Below are 22038 nucleotides of genomic sequence, written 5' to 3'. Positions count from 1 at the left end.
GAGGCAGGAGAATCGGAAGGTGAATTTGGGCTACTTAGCAAGACCCCGTTTTAGGAAACAAAGTAAGCCATGTGTCTTTGTCAGGGTTTTCTGTTTGCTGGTTGTTGGGGTGCAGGCCTTTAATCCCAGCACTTGGGAGGCAGAGGAAGGTTGGTCTCTGAGCTTGAGGGCCAGCCTGGTCTACAAATAGAGTTCCAGGGCTGCACACAGAAACCCTGTCTATGGGGGAGGGGGGAGAGGGAGGGTCAGTTTCTATTGCTGTGAAGAGGCACCATGACCACAGCAACTCTTACAAAGGCAAACATTTAATTGGGGCTGGCCTGCAGTTCAGAGGTTTAGTCCATTATGCAGGCAGACCTGGTGCCTGAGAGGAAACGAAGCGTTCTATATCCAGATCCGCAGGCGTCAGGAAGAGAGAGGCCGGCCCAGGCTTGAGCATCTGACGCCCCAGAGCCCACCCCCTCCGCACACACTGCTCGACCAGGGCCACACCTCCTAATAACGCCAGTCCCTATGGGCCTATGAGGCCATTTTCATTCAAACTATCATGCCACGTAATGTGTGTGTGAGCGGGTGCTGGGAGTCCAAGCGTGTACCACCGTGCCGGGGATGGAACCCAGGGCCCCATGCAGCCTAGATGGGCTTTCTACCGGCCTCATGCCCTTGGGGGTTTTTGTTGTTTCTTTGGTTTGGTTTTTTAAGGCAGGGTTTCTCTGTGTAGCCCTGCTTGTCCTGGACCAGGCTGGACTGGAAATCACAGAGATCCGCCTGCCTCTGCCTCCCAAATGCTGAGATTAAAAGCATGTGCCACGACACCCAGCCCATGCACTTAGATTTTTAAATTACTGTTGTTAAAATTACTTTTGAGACAGGATCCTGCCAGGCAGACCAGGCTGGCTTCAAATTTGCAGTAGGCCTCTGTCTCACTGATGTTGGAAAATACAGACATGCATCACCATGGCAGGATAAGTTATTGGTAGACCTGCTGCAGCCGCTGTCTCCTTTTTTGCTAAGAGGCAGGTTGGGAGGGAGCCAAAAATTGGAGGGCGACCCGCCTCAGTTCGAACCAAGGACTGCTCCTGCGAGCCTGTGCGCATCTTCCACGTGCCCGCCAGGGGGCGCCCGAGGCGGCGCGGCCTGGGACAGGGGTCCGGGCCCGCCCTGCCCAGCGCTCCTCCCGCGCGGCCCCACCCGGCTCACTCGGCTGCGGACGGGACAGAGCTCAGGCTGCCTGCTCTGCGCTCTCCAGATCCCTGGTGAGTGCTCCCGAAATCTCAGTCCTCACGCCTGCTCCCCTTTGTAAGTCTGTGCCCTGTCCTTCCCAGTTTCTCCCATTTCCACACTCTTCCTCCGGGACCTCTGCTCCTCCATTCTCCACTTCTTCCAGCCTCTTCAGGTCTCCTCCTTCCCCAGGCTGTCCTTAGTCCTCCGGTCTCCCCACTCCTCCGTAGCCCCTACTTCCAGTCCCTCCCCAGCCTTCCTCACCGGAGAAGAGCCCCTCTGTGAAGTGGCCTTCCACGCCCATCTCTGCCCTCCTTGCTCTGTCTAAGAGCCCTCTCCTGCCCCTCCTGTGTGGAGCCCTCAGCCGTCCCAGGGCGTCCTTTTTGAGATCTCCCTGAGCTAGCTCCCTGCCTGGGACGCTCGCAGGCCCCTCTTCTGCTGCTGTGTAACGGTTCCTGTGTCTGCTCTCTCTCCCACCCCTCCTCTTCTCCTACCTGTTTTCTTTTCATTTGTCCCTCTCCGTGTTTCTTGATAGGATTTTATGAACTCAGTGTTTTGATTCGCAGGGTTTTGTTTTGTTTTTGTTTTGTTTTGTTTTGTTTGCTTAGATTGCCCCATCTATGAGCCAGATGTGGTGGCAGAGCTCATGAAACCCAAGATGTAGGAGGCAGAGGCAGGCAGATCTCTGAGTCTAAGGCCAGGTTGGTGTCCTAGTTCTAGGCCAGCCAGCGCTACCCAGTGAGAACATGTTTTTAAGGTGGAGAGATAGAGTAGACTCAGCACTGGCTGCTGCTTCCGAAGACGAGGTTTATCCCGTTACCCACATGGCAGTTCACAACCATCAGTTACTTCAGTCCAGGGGACTCAACACTCTCTTCTGGCCTCCAAGGGCACTGCATGTGCACAGGACACAGACACAGATGCCTAGAAAATACACATAAAATAAATATCTTTTAAATGAAAGAAAAATGAAAGGTTGTTTCATCTCTGGCTAATGGGAACCCCTTCAGGCTGGGGGCTGTGTCCCCGGTGGTGTTTAAGCTGACCCGAATGGGCTTGTTCTTTCCCAGGCTCATGTCCTGGACAGCTGTTTCACTGGGGAGCCCTTGATTCTTCCTGCAAAGAATGACATTCAGAGACTCCAGTCTGACCAAAGGCTGGTTCTTTGAGGTCACTAACATAACAAGCATCTCTTATGGCGTGAGGGAGGGGAGAGACCAGGAAACACACCACCCCAGACCCTACAGTGACTCAAGGCTCACAAGGGTATTGAGGGGCTACAGAGAGCACAGTCTGGCTTTGGGGGTGCTCACTGCTGCAGGGCTGTTGATGACTTTTCCCCTAAGCTCCTGAGAGCTAGGATGGGAAAAAAGCATCCCAGCTAGTGCTTTCTAGCTGGGTGATCTGGTGCAGGCTCTTGCTGTCTTACCAGGCTGTTTCCTCTTTGGAACAGGGTGGGTCGGAGTGAGGACATAACTGTTTGTAGAGTGGTTGCCTAGCGTGCTTGAAGCCTTGGGTTCTAGCCCCCAACTCTGGATAAAACTAGGGAGCTAGCACAGAAGGTATGGCTCAGTGGTAGAGCTCCTGCCTAGAGTTCCCCAGAGGGTCTGGGGGTGTGGCCCGGTGTTAGAGCTCCTGCCTACAACTCCCAAGTCAGGGCCTGGGGAATGTGGCTTGGTAGGAGAGCACCTGCCTAGAATTCCCCAGTGAGGGGCTCAGGTCCAACTTAGCAGTATTGTGTTTGGCTAGCATGCTTATAGTCCTGGGTTCCATTCTAGCACCACAACCCAAATATGAGCTGGCACAGTATCTGGCTTATAGTTACCATGTTTCTTTCCCATGCCCGAGGCTCCCCCTTAACTGGGTGCTGCAAGGTAGCCTCTACAACCTCCTTTCTCATCCCTCCGGTTCTGTGTCCCCACGAGACAGTTCTGAGCTCCCAGCCCCCGAGAGCCTATCACACCCTTAGACTCTGTCTGCCTGTCCTCCATGAAGAAGCTCAAAGGTCAGCCTTGCCCTGAATCTGCTGGCCCTGTAGATCCCCATACCCCTCTGGAGGCCCGGAATTTTACAGGCACCGTTAACTGTTGGGTTAACCCGGGCCCTCAGCTGGGGGAACCGGCCGCTCTGGCTCTTCTTTTGGAGGAGAGCCCCTGCATCATGGAGCCATTTCAGTGAAAACGAGCTAAACGATGGGCGTGCGGGGTGGTGATGAACGGATCTGGGAATGGGTTTCTCTGGATGTGGGTCTTTTGAGATGGGGTCTTACATGTTACCCAGGCCAGCTTTGAACTTCTGACCATCCTGTCTCAGCTTCCCAGGATTACAGATGTGCTCAACCATATCCAGCTCAGAATGCACCCCCACCCCCACCCCCGAGCCAGCATTCCCTTTCTTTCCCATGCTCTCCCTTCCCTTTTCTATCCTACCTCCCCTTCTTGGACCGTGCCCACTGTTAGCCTCCATGCTGGCCCTTGTCGCTCTTCCCGCCATTGGCCCCCTGCTCCTCGTCCCATCCCCAGCTATTCCCCAGCAGTCTTCCATTGTGCTCCCCCTGCTCCTCCCGCAGGTGTTGTCTCCCCGGCTGACCCAGTGGGCATTGAAGACACCATGTTCAGCTGGCTGAAGAAGGGCGGGGCTCGGGGCCAGCAACCCGAGGCCATCCGCACTGTGACCTCGTCCCTCAAGGAGCTGTACCGCACGAAGCTTCTCCCCCTGGAGGAGCACTACCGCTTCGGGGCCTTCCACTCGCCAGCCCTGGAAGACGCTGACTTCGACGGCAAGCCCATGGTGCTGGTGGCCGGCCAGTACAGCACCGGCAAGACCAGCTTCATCCAGTACCTCCTGGAGCAGGAGGTGCCCGGCTCCCGAGTGGGTCCCGAGCCCACGACCGACTGCTTTGTAGCTGTCATGCACGGCGAGACGGAGGGCACCGTGCCGGGCAACGCCCTGGTTGTGGACCCGGAGAAGCCCTTTCGCAAACTCAACCCTTTCGGAAACACCTTCCTCAACAGGTGTGGCAGCTGCCAGCCAGGAGGGGGGCAAGGGACATCTATCCCAGGATGCTTCTGTCCTTCTCAGCTCTGACTCTCTTCTTTCTGCCTACTCCTTTCCCTTCCTGCGTCTGCTCCCTTCCCTATGGGAGCCTGGGTTCCAATTGTGCCTCTGCCGCTGAATGCTGGGCAGTCTTGGTCAAGTGACTTAACCTCTCTGTGCCTCTCATGTCCATCTGGAAAATGAAGGTAATCAGAGCGCTGACTTGAGATCTCCCCAGACACAGATAGGTTTTGCTTTTTCAATAGATCCCATTAACTTCCTTCTTTCTAGGACTGCCATCCTCTGCACCTGCCTCTCTTTAGGGTACCCTGGGCGTCCCTTCGTCTCTTTGCACTGACCCCTGACCTCTGTCTCCCCGCCCCCAGGTTTATGTGCGCTCAGCTCCCCAACCAGGTCCTGGAGAGCATCAGCATCATCGACACGCCAGGCATCCTGTCAGGTGCCAAACAGAGAGTGAGCCGCGGTGAGTGAGGAGAAGCCCCGTGTGAGGAGCTGGGCCCGGCCCCTGGCTCTGCGCGAGGAGGCTAGCATGTTGGCCCCAGGTCTACACGGGTGAACACGTGTGAGCAGGCTGAAGCCACATGTCTGGGCGGGTCAGGAGGCTGGAAAAGGAGAGATGAGGGCCGAGACTAGGGGTGGGGGGACAAGGAGGTGCTAGAGAGTCCCAGGAAGAGCCCGGGCCAGGCAGGGAGGCCCTGGGCCCCAAGCTTGCGCCTCTGAGCTCCTGGCTTGGAGGCTGGGCCACAGATGGGCCAGGGAGGGAGAATCTGGGTGGAGGCCAAGGCCGGGCCTGGAATTTATAAACAGCTGTGCAGGGGGAGCAGTGGGGGTAAATTCCAGCAGGGCCTCCAGTGAGCCACCTCACCCACCCTGCCCAGCCTTTCAGCCCCACTCCTACCCCAGCCTCTGTCCCTTCCCCTGCAGCCCTCCCACCCCAGGATCCCGGCGTCTTGGCCCACAGAGCCTCTACCCATCCCTGCCACCACCCCCATCCCTAGGCTTTGGCAACGGATTTGGGGCAAAGGAGGCAAGAGTGTGGGGCAGAGGGAACCCAGGGCCAGGCAGGAAGGCAGGGCCAGGACAGGGCTTTGGCTCTGAAAGTGCCAGTGCCCCTGGCCGCTATCCAGCAGAGCAGCCCCGAGGGAGAAACACAGGAGGCAGCTGCAGCAGTCATCACTGCTGTGCAAGCTGGCTGAGGGGGAGCAGGGAGGTCGGAGTTCGGGTGCGCCTAGCCCATGGGCTGGGTCTGAACGGTGGAGCCCAGGGCCCCAGCTTCCGCAGGAGATGAAGAGGGGTGGGGATGGGGATTCCCTTCCTCAGGCCCTGGAGGCACAGGAGGTGGAGCCCGTCTGTCCAGGGAGACCTGTGGGGATGGGGAAAGCCGGTGAACCCTGGGGAAGCAGTGTGTGATGGGTGTGAGTTGTGTGTCGGTCCGTGATGGTGTGTGCTGACAGGGGTGACGTGGAGGCCGTGGCTCTGAATTCCTGTGAGTTGGTGGACTTGTGTGGGTGCTTGCTACATGGGTTGTGTACCTATGATTATGGCTAGTTGTGATTTTGTGGTGATCTGAGAGGTAGTGCAGGGGGATCTTGTGAAGCTGTTTTATTGCAGTGCTGGTGCTTTGCATATAGTAGACAAGCGTGCCACACGCCAGCCCCTCAGTGGCAGATTCTAGGCAGGGGCTCTACCACTGAGCCACACACATGTGTCTGACTTTGTATTTATGTCTGTGTGGGATATACTGTGCACCTTGAAAGGTGTGTGATGACCGGAGGGCTCATGTGGCCATGCACACCTGTCATCCTAGCGCTGGGAGAGCCGAGGCAGGACGGTGACCAGTCGGACGCTAGCCTGGACACCACAGCAATGTCTGGGCATTAGGGTGTGTTCCAACAGGCCTCCGTGCTGAAGTGTACTCATTTCTGTGCCTGGGATGCCATGCGGGTCCCCTGTGTGTGCAGGTCCCAGAGTCTAACGCACACACGTGTGTGGAAGCCTGGGTCTGGCTGTGGGAGGCTCTGCTGTAGCCAGCTGCTGGGCGCTGCTGCTGCGCACATCTGAGCGTGACAGAGGTGCGGCTGCCCTGCTGTGACTGTTAGCATCGAGTTTTGTTCTGTAGTTCAGGTCTGGAACTCACTATATATTCCAAATTGGACCCTAACTGGTTGCAATCCTCCTGCCCCGGCTGTTCTTGCACTGAGCTGACAGGCATGCACCAGCACTCTGGGCTTGGTTCCCTGAGACTGTAATGACTTAAGCAAGCATCTTTTATCTCTGTGCCTCCGTTTCCCACCTGGGAATGGGGAGAAAGCCGTGGAATTCTGAGAAGTATTAAGTTAGCTGCATGGGGCAAATAGATGCCTGGGTGACGAATGGGCAGCCAGGACTGTTTTTCTTGGTCAGACATCCCGTCTCTGCCACGTCTCCATTCCCACACTGACTCAACCTCCCTGCCCCCCCTGCTCCCTCCTTCCCTCTCAGCCCCATGAGACACACTTTCCAAATCCAGGCCAGGGTGTAGATACTTGGGGGGGGGGGCAGGCCCAGCTGCTGGCCCTGCAGTGACCTGGCCCTTCCTTCCCCCAGAACAATGTCCTGCCCCTTCCCCTCCCACCAGCATGGAGCAGGCTGCCTCCTGGATCTTTGGGGTGGGGGCAGGCAGCTGTAACTACTGAATCCATTCCTGCCTTGTAGCCTCCCACATTTGTGGCTTTTGTGTCTCACTTTCCTCAGTTGGAGAATGGGGTCACAAATTGGCTGCCTACTGGCGTTTCGTGGGACAAGTGAGTCTGTTCTACCCTGAGCTCAAGTCCGGACATGAGTGACGGCCCCTTGGCCCCTTATCCTGTCAGCTGCTGGCTCTTCTCCTTGATCCAGACTTAGGCCAGGTTGGGAGCTCTTGGAGACACTCCACAGCTTCCAGGAACTCCATAGCCTACCCTGACCACTCTGAAGATGGATGTGTCCCCAGACTCTGAAGACAAGAGTTGGGGTTGCCTCAGACTGCCCTTCTACTGAGAGCAGGCAGGTAGAGATGCGTGCAGAGTCACCCCTGGTGCCTGGTGGCCTATGGCAAGCAACTTTGCCCTGGCACTTACTAGATTACTCTCTAATACTCTTCCTGAGGTACAGGCACAGAAGCTGCATTACTGCTTCACAGGCACAATGACATACACACACAATAGTCTTATGAAGCAGGACCAAATATGGTTTTTGTTTTATTTTATTTTATGTGCATTGGTGTTTTGCCTGCGTGTATGTCTGTATGAGGGTGTCATAGTCCCCAGGACTGGAGTTACAGACAGCTGTGTGCTGCCATATGGGTGCCCTTAACCTCTCAGCCATCTCTCCAGCCCCTTTGTGTGTGTGTCAGGGTTTCTCTGTACCGTAGTTGTACTGGAACTCACTCTGTAGACCAGGCTGCCCTCAAACTCACAGAGATCCGCCTGCCTCTGCCTTCTGAGTGCTAGGATTAAAGGTGTGCACCACCACGCCAGGCCTGGTTTTTGTTTTGTTAGTTTTAGGAGCCAGGTAAATTCAGAAAGGTTAAGCCACTTGCCTAAGATCACACAGTGTATGGGCAGGGCAGTGATTCCTGTTTGCCATGTGGGGGGAGGGGCAGCGTCTTCCGCTCTCTTCTCAGCTCTCCAAGCTTCACTCATCATAAGTGAAGGAGAAATGGTGAAAAGCATTGAAGGGCACGGCTAAGAAAAGGACGGACAGACTGAGTGAGTGGATGGACACAGATCATTGAACACACACACGGTGGCAAGAACGAGCACTACTGGAAAGATGGCCCAGTGGTCAAGGGTGCCAATTGCTCCTGTAGAAGAACCAAGTTCAGTTCCCAGCACTCACACTGGGTTGCTCACAGCCACTTTTCAGTTTAGCTCCAGAGGATTTGACACTGGTGGCTTCTATGGGTACCTGTGTTCATGTGCACAACTACCTCCCTCACATGCACAGTCACACAGAGACACACAGATACAGACACATAGACATACACACAAACACAGACAGACATACAGAGACACAGACAGATACAGACACACAGACAAACATACAGACACAGACAAACAGACAGATACAGACATACAGACACACAAACACACAGACACACAGACAAACACACAGACACAGACATACAGACACACAAACACACAGACAAACATACAGACACAGACAAACACAGAGAGACACAGACATACAAGCATACACAAACACATAGACATACACATAGACAGACACAGACACACAAACAGACAGATACAGACATACAGACACACAGACACACAGACAAACACACAGACACAGACATACAGACACACAAACACACAGACAAACATACAGACACAGACAAACACAGAGAGACACAGACATACAAGCATACACAAACACATAGACATACACATAGACAGACACAGACACACAAGCGTACACAGACATATACTCATAAAGACAGACACATAGACAGACACACAGTCACACAGAGACACATGGCAAACAGACAGACAGACACACACACACACACACACACACACGAAAATAGCTCTAACATCTTGAGCCCTTGTCACTCAATTGCTGGCATATCTAACAGGTTCCCAGGAAGGGCCCTGACAGCAGGGGTCCGTCAGCTGCTGGGAGGGGGCTTACAAGTTCTGGGGCCTCTTTGAGATCATTTTAGGATTTTTTCTTTGAGACAAGATCTTACTCTGTATCCCTGGCTGTCCTGGAACTCCCTCTGTAGACCAGGCTGGCCTCAGACCCAGAGATTTGCCTGCTTCTGCTTCCTGAGTGCTGGGATTCAAGGTGTGTGCCACCATCTCTGGACACTTTAGGAATGTTTGAAAATAATGTGGGTGCTGGAGGACTGGCTCTGTGGTTCAGAGGACTTTCTGCTCGTGTGGAGGGCCCAAGTTCATGTCCCAGCACCCTGTCAGGAGGCTCCCAACCATCCATAATTCCAGCTGAAGGTGGTCTGCATGACACTTCTGGCCTCCACAGGCACCCGTACACAAGTGCACATACGCATACACAAATGATAACATAATTTTTAAATGTAAATACAAATTGTGTGCATATGTGTAGGAGTGTGAATGTATGCGTGGATGCAGCTGCCCAGGGAGGCCAGAAGAGGGCCCTGATCTCCTGGACCGGAAGCTACAGGAGGTTGTAAGCCCAGTGCCCTGGGTGTTGGGCACCAACTGAACTGGGGTCTTCTGGGATAGCAGTAGGTTCTAACTGTTGAGCCATCCCTCCAGCCCCCAACTTTAGCATTTAAATGTATTTTATTACATTTTATTTCTTGTGTGTGCGCATGAGTGTAGGTGGGTACATGCCACAGCATATGAGTGGAGGTCAGAGGACAACCTCAGGCCCACTCTGCACCATCTCACAGGGACACCACACACACACACACAATTCAGGATTTTAGCTGCCAATGAATACATCCATGTCAAAACAAATCCTAATGTCTGCCTAGGGAATGAATGAAAAAGCCAACGATGGGGTCTGGAGAGATGCCTCAGAGGTTAAGAGCACTGACTGTTCTTCCAAAGGTCCTGAGTTCAATTCCTAGCAACCACATGGTGGCTCACAACCATCTATAACGAGATCTGGTGCCTTCTGCTGGTGTGCAGGCACACGTTCGGGCTGTATAAATAATAAATAAACAGCAGTGAAAAGGTGTGTGTGGCGGGGGAGAAGGTTGCCCCATTCCATAAAGCCAGATGGTTTGAGGGTCTGGTCAAAATCTGGGTGCTGGGAAGGGGCGGTTCTGGGACCCACGCAGAGGATTTGAGCTACTTGACCCGCACAAGAAGGAGTCTCAGAGTTAACAGTGTGCGCATCTGAGCCACTGTATCAGTCCCAAAGAATGGACGCTCTGACTGGGTGGGGTGTGACTCCTGTCCTCTACCTGCTCCAGGCTACGACTTCCCGGCTGTCCTGCGCTGGTTTGCTGAGCGCGTGGACCTCATCATCTTGCTCTTCGACGCCCACAAGCTGGAGATTTCCGACGAGTTCTCAGAGGCCATCGGTGCCTTGCGCGGTCACGAGGACAAGATCCGCGTGGTGCTCAACAAGGCGGACATGGTGGAGACGCAGCAGCTGATGCGTGTCTACGGGGCGCTCATGTGGGCGCTGGGCAAGGTGGTGGGCACGCCCGAGGTCCTGCGCGTCTACATCGGCTCCTTCTGGTCCCAGCCGCTCCTGGTGCCGGACAACCGGCGCCTCTTCGAGCTGGAGGAGCAGGACCTCTTCCGTGACATCCAGGGCCTCCCGCGCCATGCGGCACTGCGCAAGCTCAACGACCTGGTGAAGCGGGCGCGGCTGGTGCGGGTGAGCGTGCTGGGTCCGCGGGAGGTCCGGGAGGACTTGGGGAAGTTGGGGCGGGGCGGGGGGGCGTTGGAAGCGGGATCAGGAGAAAGGGTGGAAATCAGGAGGCTGCACGAGGACTGAAGGGAATTCAGGGGGACTGGGAGGACTTTGTGGAGCTGTGGAGGATGACGCGGGGTCTCAGGAGGCCTAAGCTGGAGGCCTCGAAGAGGCTACACAGACATGTTTTCCTTGCTTCCCTGCTTGTGTAGCTAACTAGAGACCACCTAGCGCCCAGACCAGTTCATTCTCCTGATAGGTTGGTCTGATTCTGCCAGGACTGAGGAGGCAGTCCTGTGCAGTGGGCCCCACCTTTGCCGCCCACCACTAAGCTGAGGGCACGTTTCCTTCCTTGTTTTCGTCCTGCCACTCCCTCCCTCCATCCCACTGAACAAAAGCTGAGTCCTCTTGGCCGCTGTCTGAGTTACTTTTCCATAGCTGTGAAGAAAACATTATATAACATCTTATGAAAGAAAACATGACTGGTGCTCATGGTTCCACCATGGTGGGGCCATGGCAGCAAGCACGCAGGCGTGGTGAACACTTCCATGAGCACAAGGCAGAGAGCCAGCTAACTGGGGATGCTGTGGCCTGTGTAAACATCAAAGCCCGCTCCCAGAGACATAGCAATTCCAAAAAGACCATGCCTCTTAATCCTTCCCAAACAGTTCCATAGGCGGGGGTGGGGGTGGGGGAACCAAGTGTTCAGATACATGAGTCTGTGCGGGTCACTCTCATTCAGACCACCACAATTGCTCGCTCCTTCCCTCACCCTTTCCCTGCCTCCTCAACTCCCTCCCTTCCCGGCAGCCACTGCACCCCACACTGGCTGCCTCAGCCCTACCTTAATACTTGTTAAAGTCCCTACCTGCTGCAGGGCGTGGCTGCCACCGAGGGGCGTGGGCCTGCCACCGAGGGGCGGGGCTTCTCGGCCAGAGGCCCTTCACTGTATAGGCAGACATCTTGGCTCTGTAGCCCTTTTGTGCCCTTTCTCACCCTTTGCCCCCTTCCTGCCCTCTCTCCCCCCATTGCACTCTTCCCTCCCCCTCCCACTAAACCTGCATTTATATAATATAGCTTCATTAGCTCGTTCTGTTTAATTTAACCAATCAGTACTCACTGCTTGCTCTTCCTGATAGCCTTCTCTCCCCCGACTGTCCACATGGCTCACTCAGGTGTCACCCGCTCCTTTAATGAGCAGCCTGACTCCAGATTTACCCCTCACCCTATTGTGACCCCTGACCCCGTCTGCATCCTCACCTGTCAGGGGGCCCCTGTACACTGCCTCCTCAGCTCGACATAGTCAAGTTCTGCAGAACCTGACCTCTTAGAATTCCTTCCGTGAGTGTCCTGGACCTGAATAGTTCTGTAAATATTTCCAGAATGAATGACGATTGGTGGAAATTCAGCTTGAACAAAGTCACCCCTGTGCCTAGAGCTTTGCCGGGACATGCTGGGCGTGCAAAAATGGCCAAGGCTGTTCTTGCCCTGCCCGGCGGGGCTCCAGGTCTGAATGCCCCAGGACAATGTTAGGACTCACCCTTAGTTGGAGAAGAAGACAGACCCCTCCCACAGCAGTGACAGCCAAGCACGGTCCAGTGTCAGGGCTGGGCAGGGCTGGGTGGAGTCAGGCTTAGAGGAGAGGGTGTCTGGGCAGCCTCTGGGAGTCTGAAACTGCTGACCCTTCGGGCTACACCAAGGATCAGGGAGACACGGAAAGCTTTGGAGTGGGTGACGGGATTACCCTCAAGCTGCCTTCTGGAGATTGAATTCGGGTCTAGGAAGAACCTAGGGGTCTGGAGGGTATAGCCTGCTTCAGGCTGGGCCTCGGAGAGGAAGAGAGGCGCAATGGCTGTGCTTTCAGAGTGGAATGGAACTTTCAGAAGGGAGGCCGCCAGGGTGGAGGTGGGGCAGGAAGCTGGGCAGGAGGAGAGGCCAAGAGGGTTCTAGTTGGTGGAGGCATCCAAGGTGTGGTTTAAGGAGATGGAGAGGGGTGAATCACCGCCTCCAACCCCACCGCAGGACTCCTCTAAGGAGCACCGGCTGCCCATGGAGCTGCCCCAGGAGGCCAGGGCTGTCCTTCAGTCACTGTGAACTCATCAACCCCTCTTTCTCAATTCTTTTTTTTCTTTTCCTAGTCTTCTCTCTCTTCACACCTCTCCCTCTCTCTTTCTCAGTGTCCTTACAGGCTCACCCTTACTCTCCACTGCAGGATCCTCTTGGGAAGCTGGGGCCCGTGGCACAGGGACTAAGGGGCCGGGCCGGACACCTGGCGCCCCGGCCAGGGGGGAGGTGGCTCCGGAAACTCAGGACAAACCCTGGCGTCCGACCCGCGCCCCAGCCCTGCCCGCGCCACCCCCTTATCTCTTCCTGCCACCTTCCCATGCTTCCTCTCTGGAAAAGCCATCAGCGCTCCCGCTCCCGCCTGCCTCCGTCTGTCAGGAGAGCCACGGCGGGACCCGGCCCCTTCCAGGGTCCTAGCAGAGCACGTCCCGCCCCTTGGGGCTACCCTAGAAGGCCACGCCCTTCGAGTAACTAACAAGTCACTCCTCTCCCGTTGCCCACCCCTTCCTCATTGGCCCGCCCCAACAAGCAGAGCAAGCCACAATTGATTTTCCCAAACAGGCCATAGGCCTGCCAATGGCCCATCCTTCGGCCACGCCCCTTTCCTTAGCCCATTTTCTCAGGTCAGAGCCTTCCCATTAACTTCCACCAGCAGGCCACACCTCCTCCCCCACGGTCCCTTCCCGCTAGCCGCATCCCCATACATCTCTCCTCGTTAGTTTGCTCCGGCAGGTCCCGGCCTTCCCGAGTGGCCCACTGTCTCAAGCCCTACTCCTCCCCATCGGCCAGCCATTTCAGCCCCTCTCCTCATCGCCCTGCTCTTCTTTACCGGCGTTCTCTGCTCAACCACGCCCCTTCTCCTTTGGCTCCGGTCAGCAAGCGGTGACTTTCATCCTGACCACACCTCTATTCTGATTGGCCTCTTAGACCGGTGGGGCATACTTTCCCTTGGTCCTGCAAGCTCACCCTTCCTTCCCCAATGCCTCAGCGCCCTATCCTAGTCTTTAGGGTTGGCTCTGACCAAACTTCATTGTACTTCGTGGCGTACCCTCCCCCCCCCACACACACCTCAGAGTGACCCGGCACTCCTTGTCCAGCCAATCACAGCGCACATGGCTTTAACTTCTCTTAAATGTTCTCCTTCTGTGGCACAAGGCCTTTAAGGACTCTCAGAAAGTGTACTTGGTGTTAGCCGAAAGGCCAAGACGCTGCCCATTAAGGGCTCTCCGTAACGCACCCCCAAGTCTCAGTTTCGTATGCGTGCAAGGCAGGGTGAGCATGATCGTCTCTGCCCTTTGATGGAAGTGTAAGCCAAGCCGAGATCTGGGAGGAAAGGATTCTTCTATTGCTGTTGACTGTTTTTTAAAAATTTTTTATTGTGTGTGAGCATGACCCATGTGTGTGCATGCGTTCTCCTGCCACATTCTATCTATCAAAGCTAGAGGATAACTGTGTCACTTCTGTCCGTCCCAGGGACCCAACTCCAGATTGGCAGCAAGGGTCCTTACCTCTGCCTACCCATATCGCCAGCCTTATTTTATGTCCATCTGAACATGCATACTCAATGATAGCGCTGTCTGTAAACAGCGGACATGCCCGCAGTCATTACTGCGCCATCCTCCTTTAAAGATTTTTGTTGCTGTTGTTTTTGTTTTTCAAGGCAGGGTTTCTCTGTGTAGCCTTGGCTGTCTTGGACTCTTTATAGACCAGCTGGCCTCAAACTCACAGAGATCTGCCTGCCTCTGCCTCCCAGAGTGCTGGGATTACAGCCCAGCAGCCATCCTCATTTATTTTTCAGTAACTTATGAGAATGTGGTTCAAAGGTTCTCGAGTTCAGCACTTTATGGCACAACGATTTCCTGAGTGGTGCTGTGTATATTGTCCCGGGACTGGAGACAGAGGAAACAGATAAGGTCTGACCTGGCAGAACTTGTAGTTTCATGGAGGGAAACGGAACAGTTAGATAAAATAATGATGACTCCAGCTCAACTGTGAAGAAGACAGAAGAGGTGGAGATAGTCAGATGGCAGTGATATGGGCGCTTGGTTTTTATGACAAACTCAGTGGGAAGGCTGGGACGGAGCTCAGGAAGAGAGCATGGTCATATACAGAGGCTCTGGGTTTGGGGGAAATGTTGGCGTTCTGGTCTTTGAGAAATGCTGGTGAGCAGTGTTCAGGGTGGGGAGAAAGAGAGGGTGTGGGTGAACCTGCAGGAGCCAGTCAGGGAGGGCAGTGGAGGGTTTAAGAATTATTGAGGGGAGCTGGGCCATGCTGGTACACACCTTTAGTCCCAGCACTTCGGAGGGAGAGGCAAGCAGATCTCTGTGAGTTCCAGGCCAGCCTTCAGACTGAGTCCAGGACAGCCAGGGCTCTGTTCCACAGAGAAACCCTGTGTAACAGGGGGTAGGTGGAGAGATGCTCAGCAGTTAAGAGCCCTGGCTGCTTTTTTTAATTTTAATTTTAATTTTTTCAAAATTTATTCATTATATATCCCAGATTGTAGCCCCCTCCCTTAACTCCTCCCATTCCCACCCTCCCTCCCTCTTCCCCATCCCCTTCCCTTAGTCCACTAAAAGGGGGAGTCCTCCTCCCATCTGCCCATAGCTTATCAAGACTCATCAGGACTGCCTGGATCCTCTTCCTCTGTGGTCTGGCAAGGCTGCACTGCCAGAAGGAAGTAATCAAAGAGCAGGCAACCATGTCCATGTCAGAGTTAGCCCCTGCTCTCCTTACTTGGGAATCTACATGGAGACTGAGCTGCCAATTGGCTGCCTCTGAACAGAGGTTCTAGATCCTCTCTATGCATGGTCCTCAGTTGGTGCATCAGTCTCTGCAGGGACCCCTGGGCTCAGATTTTTTAGCTTTATTGGTCTCCTTGTGGGGCTCCTGTCCCCTCCATGTCCTTCTATGCCCCCCCTTCTTCCATGAGACTCCCTGCACTCTGCCCAAAGTTCAGCTGTGAGTCTCAGCATCTGTTTTGATCTCTTGTTGGGTGGAGCCTTTCAGAGGACTCTCTGAAAGTAGGCTCCCATCCTGTTTCCTCTCTTCCACTGCTTCTGGTGTCTATCCTGTTTGCCCTTCTTTATAATATTTAAGCATCTTCTCTAGGGTCCTCCTTAGTGTTTAGCTTCTTTAGATCTGTAGACTTCAGTATGTTTATCCTATATTTATGGCTAATATCTGTTTATAAGTGAGTATATACCATGTGTGTCTTTCTGCCTCTGGGTTACCTCACTCAAGATGATCTTTTCTAGTTCCACCCATTTGCCTGCCAATTTCATTATTTGGAAATCAATCTGGCACTTTCTGAAAAAATTGGGAATAGCACTACCTCAAGATCCAGCTATACCACTCCTGGGCATATACCCAAAAGATGCCCCACCATTCTATAAAGACATTTGCTCAACTATGTTCATAGCAGCTTTATTCGTAAATAGCCAGAATCTGGAAACAACCTAGATGTCCCTCAGCGGAGGAGTGGATACAGAAATTGTGGTGCGTCTACACCATGGAATACCACTCAGCTATTAAAAGCAGGCTGCTTTTACAGAGGATCCAGGCCCCACACGGCTAGCTGCTCACAGTCGTGTCTAACTCTAGTCCCAGAGCCTCTGATGTTCTCTTTTGCCCCTGGGGGGCACTGCACACATGTGGTGCTATGACATGCAGACAAAACACCCATACCCACTTAAAGGTCTTGAAGTGCAAACAAGTTGAAGTCTTTCTAAGCTCGTTCAGGGAGGTTGAGTCAGGAGGACTGCTGGTTGAAGTCCAGCTGGGCTACACAAGCACTCTTAAGAAACTAAAGTGCACAGTGTCTGGCTTCCGTGGCATGGGCAGAGTTCGGGCATCCTTTTCCACAGGTAGGCACAGCTAGGAACAACTGATTCTGGGCTGAGCCCAAGTGCCGTGGAGCTGGGTAGGAATGTGAACAGGAGATAGGCAAGTCCCTGCACTGGGCTGGTATGTGGGTGAGGCCGGCTTGTAGGCGCTGAAAGCCGGGAGGGGCTGGGGTGGCTTAGCAGAGACAAGAGACTAGGTTGAACTGCACTAGATAAGACAGTGGGGTTTACCCACCTGTAACATATTTGAAAAGGAGGTTCCAGCCAGGTAGAGTGGCTTACAGTTGCAATCTCAGCTTTGAAGAGGCTGCAAGTTTGAATCCATCCTGGGGTATGTAGTGCCGCCTTCTATCAAAAACCCAAGAGAAAAGCTGTGCATGGTGACCCACATATCATCTCAGCGCAGGAGGACAAGGTGCTCAGGGCCGGTCTGGGTTAGATGAGACCCTGTCTCAAAGAGAAAGGAATACAGGTGCCAGCCGCTGCCCAGCCACTGCCCAGCCGCTGCCCAGCCCCAGCCTCCTCCTGACTGTACTGCTGGCTCAGGTGTGATGTCCTTCTGCAGGTTCACGCTTACATCATCAGCTACCTGAAGAAAGAGATGCCCTCGGTGTTCGGGAAGGAAAACAAGAAGAAGCAGCTGATCCTCAAGCTGCCTGTCATCTTCGCGAAGATCCAGCTAGAGCACCACATCTCCCCTGGGGACTTCCCCGACTGCCAGAAGATGCAGGTGGGGCAGCTGCAAACAGTGGCAGGTTGTTGATGGGAGGGTCTCCTGCAGGTTCTGAGATGGAGCCTGGAAGGCTGGAGGGCTGGGTGGCGTTTTTCATCCATGGGACAGAGCGGAGAGAAAACCCATAATAATCGTTTCCATGGCAGTAGCTTTTTTCCTTTCCTAAGGCTCTGGAATATACTTGGGGTGGGGCAGCTTGCTGTCTTACTGAGCCGTGGACCTACTGTATTTCTCTTTTCCATGCTTGCCCATCACCAGGAGACCTCATGGTATCAATGGCTGCAGGGATTCCAGGCATTGTGTCTGCATTCCAGCCAGCTAGAAGAGAGGGGAGCTGGGGGGTGGCTCAGAGTTCAAGAGCACTTACCACTCTCGTAAGGGGTCTGGGTTCCTTTCTTTACACCCACACGGCAGTTCACTACTGTCTGTAACTCTGTTTCCAGGGGATCCGATACCCTCTTCTAACTTGTGCGGGCACCAGATACACATGTGATGCACAGGTATACACGCAGGCAACACACACGAACACACACACACACACACACACACACACTAAAATAAATATCTTAACATAAGAGAGGAACTAGGCAAGGACCTGTCTGCCTGTAGTGCAAGCAATGAAAGGTAGAGACAGGAGGGTCAAGAACTCAGGGGAGCCTTACCTACAGGAGTTCAAGGCCAGCCTGGGCAACATAGGGCCCTATCTTTGAAAGGGGAGAGGCTCAGATGAGCACAGCCGCTCTCTTTAAGGACACTTCATTTTTACTTTGTTAGCAATGGTCCAAGCTGTGCTGCCCAATATGGTAACCGATAACCGTATAAAGCCGAGTTACAGCCAGGCTTATTGAGCCGTTCCTCTTAACCCCAGCACTGGGGAGGTGGGCAAAGGCAGGATGATCACAAGTTCAAGGCCAGCCTAGGTTATGTAGAGAGTTTTAGGCCATCCTGACCAGAGCTGCATAGTCAGACCCTGTCTCTAGATAGATAGACAGACAGACAGACAAAACAAAAGGGACTGGAGAGATGGCTCAATGGTTAGGAACATGCATGCTCTTTCAGAGGACCCGGATTCAGTTCCCAGAACCCACATGGTGGCTCACAACCATCTGTAACTCCAGTTCCAGGGGATGTGATACCCTCTTCAAGCTTCTGTGACCTCCTACATACATGCATTACATGTGAACCGGTGCAAGAACATACACACCATAAAAAATAATAAATTAAACAAAATGGAATTACAGATTAAACTACTTTACATAACCACATGCAGTCTGTGGGTGCCGTACTAAACCGGGTAATTTTAGAAGCTGTGCATTCAACCTGTGCTTAAAGACAATTGGCTGGAACCTAGTCACACGGCCAGCTGGCTGTCTGTATGCTAAGAAGTGTAGCCTTTCCTGTGGCAGGGTGAGACTGGCTACTGGCTGAAGAGAAGTGGCCATGTCCAGTAAGGCAGAGACCAGCCCCTGCTTACCTATCCTGAGGCATCAAACTTGAGTCTGTTGACTGAGCCTGATCACACAGACCTGTGGTCCCAGCTGCTCAGGAAGCTGAGGCGGGAAGATGACAGTGTTCACACCTTAGAGAGACCATGTCTCAAACAGTAAAATAGGTGGAGAGACTTGTAAGGTGAAGGCAGATCAGAGTCTTGGACCGTCTTCTCTCGACACAGTGAGTCGGAAGGTAGTCTGGGCCACACAAAACCAAAACCCGGGCTCAAATGGCGAAAAAGTAAACCGGGACTGGGCCCATTAGTGATAGCGCCCCTGCCTAGAATTTCCCAGTGAGGGGTTAGGGGCGTGGCCTTGTACTGGTGCCCCTTGACCTTTGAACGTCTCCATTCCTTCCACCAGGAGCTGCTCATGGCACATGACTTCACCAAGTTCCACTCGCTGAAGCCGAAGCTGCTGGAGGCGCTGGACGAGATGCTGACCCACGACATTGCCAAGCTTATGCCGCTGCTCCGGCAGGAGGAGCTGGAGAGCGTGGAGGTTGTGGTGCAGGGCGGTGCCTTTGAGGGCAGCCGGATGGGGCCCTTTGTGGAACGCGGCCCCGACGAGGCACTGGAGGATGGCGAGGAGGGCTCGGAAGACGATGCCGAGTGGGTGGTGACCAAGGACAAGTCCAAATACGACGAAATCTTCTACAACTTGGCCCCCGCCGATGGCAAGCTGAGCGGCTCCAAGGCCAAAACCTGGATGGTGGGCACCAAGCTACCCAACTCAGTGCTGGGGCGGATCTGGAAGCTGAGCGACGTCGACCGAGACGGCATGCTGGATGACGAGGAGTTCGCCCTGGCTAGCCACCTTATCGAGGCCAAGCTCGAGGGCCACGGGCTGCCTACCAACCTGCCCCGCCGCCTGGTGCCGCCTTCCAAGCGACGCCAGAAGGGCTCCGCCGAGTGAGACCCCAGCGGACCGCTGGCTCTCCCTCCCACAATGCCCTGCTGCGGCTCCCCAGCAGATCCCCGCTCTGGCCAACTCACCCTGCCTGCCTACCCTGCCCGCTGTAAAAACTTGGGGGGCGGGGCTTCTCTCCCACACCAGGCATTCAGTGAAAGCACTTACGGAGGACCAGAGGTAGTGACAAACCTCTGTCCTTCACACCTCCACGCTCACATACCCATGGGCTTATCACAGAAACACACACCGTTCATATATAGACTTTTTTTCTTTTCTTTTTCTTTTTTGAAAGTCTCTTACATAACTCGGGCTAACCTTGAACACTCCGTATGTAGCTGAGGATGACCTTGAACTTCTCATCTCCCTGGCCTCACTTCCTGAGTGCTAGAGTTTCTTGCAGGCATGAGCCACCGTGCCTGGTTTTTGCAGTGCTGGGGTGTGAACCCAGGGCCTCCTACGAGCTAGGCAAACACTCTTTATCAACTGAGCTATGTCCACCGCCCCATCCAGGTATTTATTGAGCACTTACTGCGTGCTGGGCACTTGTGGAACTGACTCTCAGGAGTGTGGCATCTACATAGTCACACAGACACTGATGCCAGCAAGACCCCTTGTTCCTTTTTATAGTTGCCTATAAAAAAGCAGCCACGCTAGGCTTCTCCGTTAAGTCTCCAGGTCGTAGGACCATCGGGAGTTGGGGGGGGGGAACACCTGACCTCCTCCTTCCTCATACGGATCCCCTCTTTCACTTTCCTTCCCACAAATCCTGAATTCTGACCACACCCATTTCACAAAGATTCCGCAAATGGAAAAACCCCAACTTCCCACTTCCTTCCATCCTCTGCCCCGCGCCCCTAGTCCCCTCAGCATGTGTGTGGGTTTGGGAACCAAAGTATTCGGCCCTCTGCCTATCTTCAGGTCATATTTAAGTAAAGTCCCTCAGAGACAGAGGCCCAGGAGTGGGGTGCCCTCCTGAAGCCGGGGTGAATATCTCGGGGAGAGGGAATTCTTGGTGCCTTAGCCTTTCCTCCCTAAGAGTCGCCCACCCCCAACTCCTTGTGTCTTCACCACCTTCGTGCTCACCCTGGTGGGGGACACCGTGGAAAAGATGGGGTGGCAAGGAAGGACAGCTGGAGGGGGCTGGGAACCCGAGAGTGTCCCCCACACGGCCAATAAAGCCAAGGCTGCTGTTTGTGTCTCTGTCAGGCTACCTTGGGGCGGCGACCCCTGAGGAAGAGGCACCTGGGGGGACCATTCTGGCTCACAGGGGCGGGGCAGCCTGTGACTCAGCCCTGCGCTGACTCAGTCTTGGGCTGGGGGCCAGCCCTGCATATTTTCCAAAGAAAAGTTACTCAGGGCCCTCCCCACCCCCGGGACATCCCTCCCTCCTGCCTCCCGCCGCTGGGCCTGGGAACCCAGTCCTGACGTGGACCGGGGCCAGTGCCAATTTGTGTGTAGCACGTCCTTAGTCCCCAAAGCGCTCTCCAGCGCACACAGACACGACTTGAATGCACCAGAGCAGATCCTGCAGCCGGAGACGAGACCACTGGGTCCTGGGGAGGAGGGATTAGGGTCGGAGTGTTGGGACACGCTCGCTGGCCGGGAGAGCCTCTCGCCCACGCGTGCCCCTCTGCAGGCCCGGGGCGCCCTCTGGGGGAAGGCAGTCTAGTCACTCAATCCAGACTATCACCTCCACACCTTGCTCCGTTTCCCTCCGGCTGTGTGCCCATGACCCGGTGTGTGACGAGTTCTCACCCTGTGCCTTTTTCCTTTAAGGGTCCGGAATAAACACTCTTTGTAATCCCAGCATGCAGCAGCTGGGATTACAAAAGACATGGGGGAGGGGGAAGGCATGTTTTTAATTCCAGCAATGGTGGCCAATGCCTTTAATCCCAGTACTGTGGATTTCTGAGTTCAAGGCCAGCCTAGTCTACAGCGAGTTCCAGGACAGCCAGGGCTCCACAGGAAAAACAAAACAAACAAACAAAACAAAACAAAAAACAAGGACACAAAAATGTGTGGCTGTACACTAACAGTACTTGCCCTGCTTGCAAGGAGCTCTGGTTTCCACACTCAGCGCGGCCTGAAAACACATACAAAATCCCGTGTAGACCTCTCTGGATGACGACCACGGCCCAGGGGCCTCTGGGGGTGGAGCAGTGGCATAGCCCATGCTCAGATGCTAGGCACCACCTTAAGCGCTTTAACTTTTGTCTTCAGAAAAACTTAGCATTCTTACTCCTGCCTCACAGCTAGGGAAACTAAGACACTGCATAGTGCCTGGCCCACAAGCGATGATTCCCAGCCTCCCTCCTGAGACATTGTAACATTGCTTGAGGATCAC

General features: G+C 54.3%; 1 protein-coding gene across 2 annotated transcripts; it reads left to right on the top strand.

The window, feature by feature from the left end:
* Positions 1–1149: 1149 nt before the first annotated feature.
* Ehd2 (EH domain containing 2) lies at positions 1150–20884 on the top strand. 2 transcript variants are annotated; one of them, XM_021648298.2, is made up of 6 exons: positions 1150–1256; positions 3791–4235; positions 4644–4741; positions 10205–10617; positions 17125–17289; positions 19146–20884. In XM_021648298.2, exons 2-6 carry the CDS (start codon positions 3832–3834, stop codon positions 19695–19697), a joined length of 1632 nt encoding a protein of 543 aa, XP_021503973.1. In that variant the 5' UTR covers positions 1150–1256; positions 3791–3831; the 3' UTR covers positions 19698–20884. The 2 variants fall into 2 exon arrangements, with proteins under 2 accessions (XP_021503973.1, XP_060223805.1); XM_060367822.1 differs by having other exon boundaries at positions 1177–1299.
* The last annotated feature ends 1154 nt before the right edge of the window (positions 20885–22038 follow it).

This window comes from Meriones unguiculatus, chromosome 1 (assembly GCF_030254825.1).
Source record: "Meriones unguiculatus strain TT.TT164.6M chromosome 1, Bangor_MerUng_6.1, whole genome shotgun sequence".
NCBI classification, from domain to species: domain Eukaryota; kingdom Metazoa; phylum Chordata; class Mammalia; order Rodentia; family Muridae; genus Meriones; species Meriones unguiculatus.
Note: the sequence above shows the minus strand (reverse complement) of the source record. Positions and strands in the feature narration are given on the sequence as shown.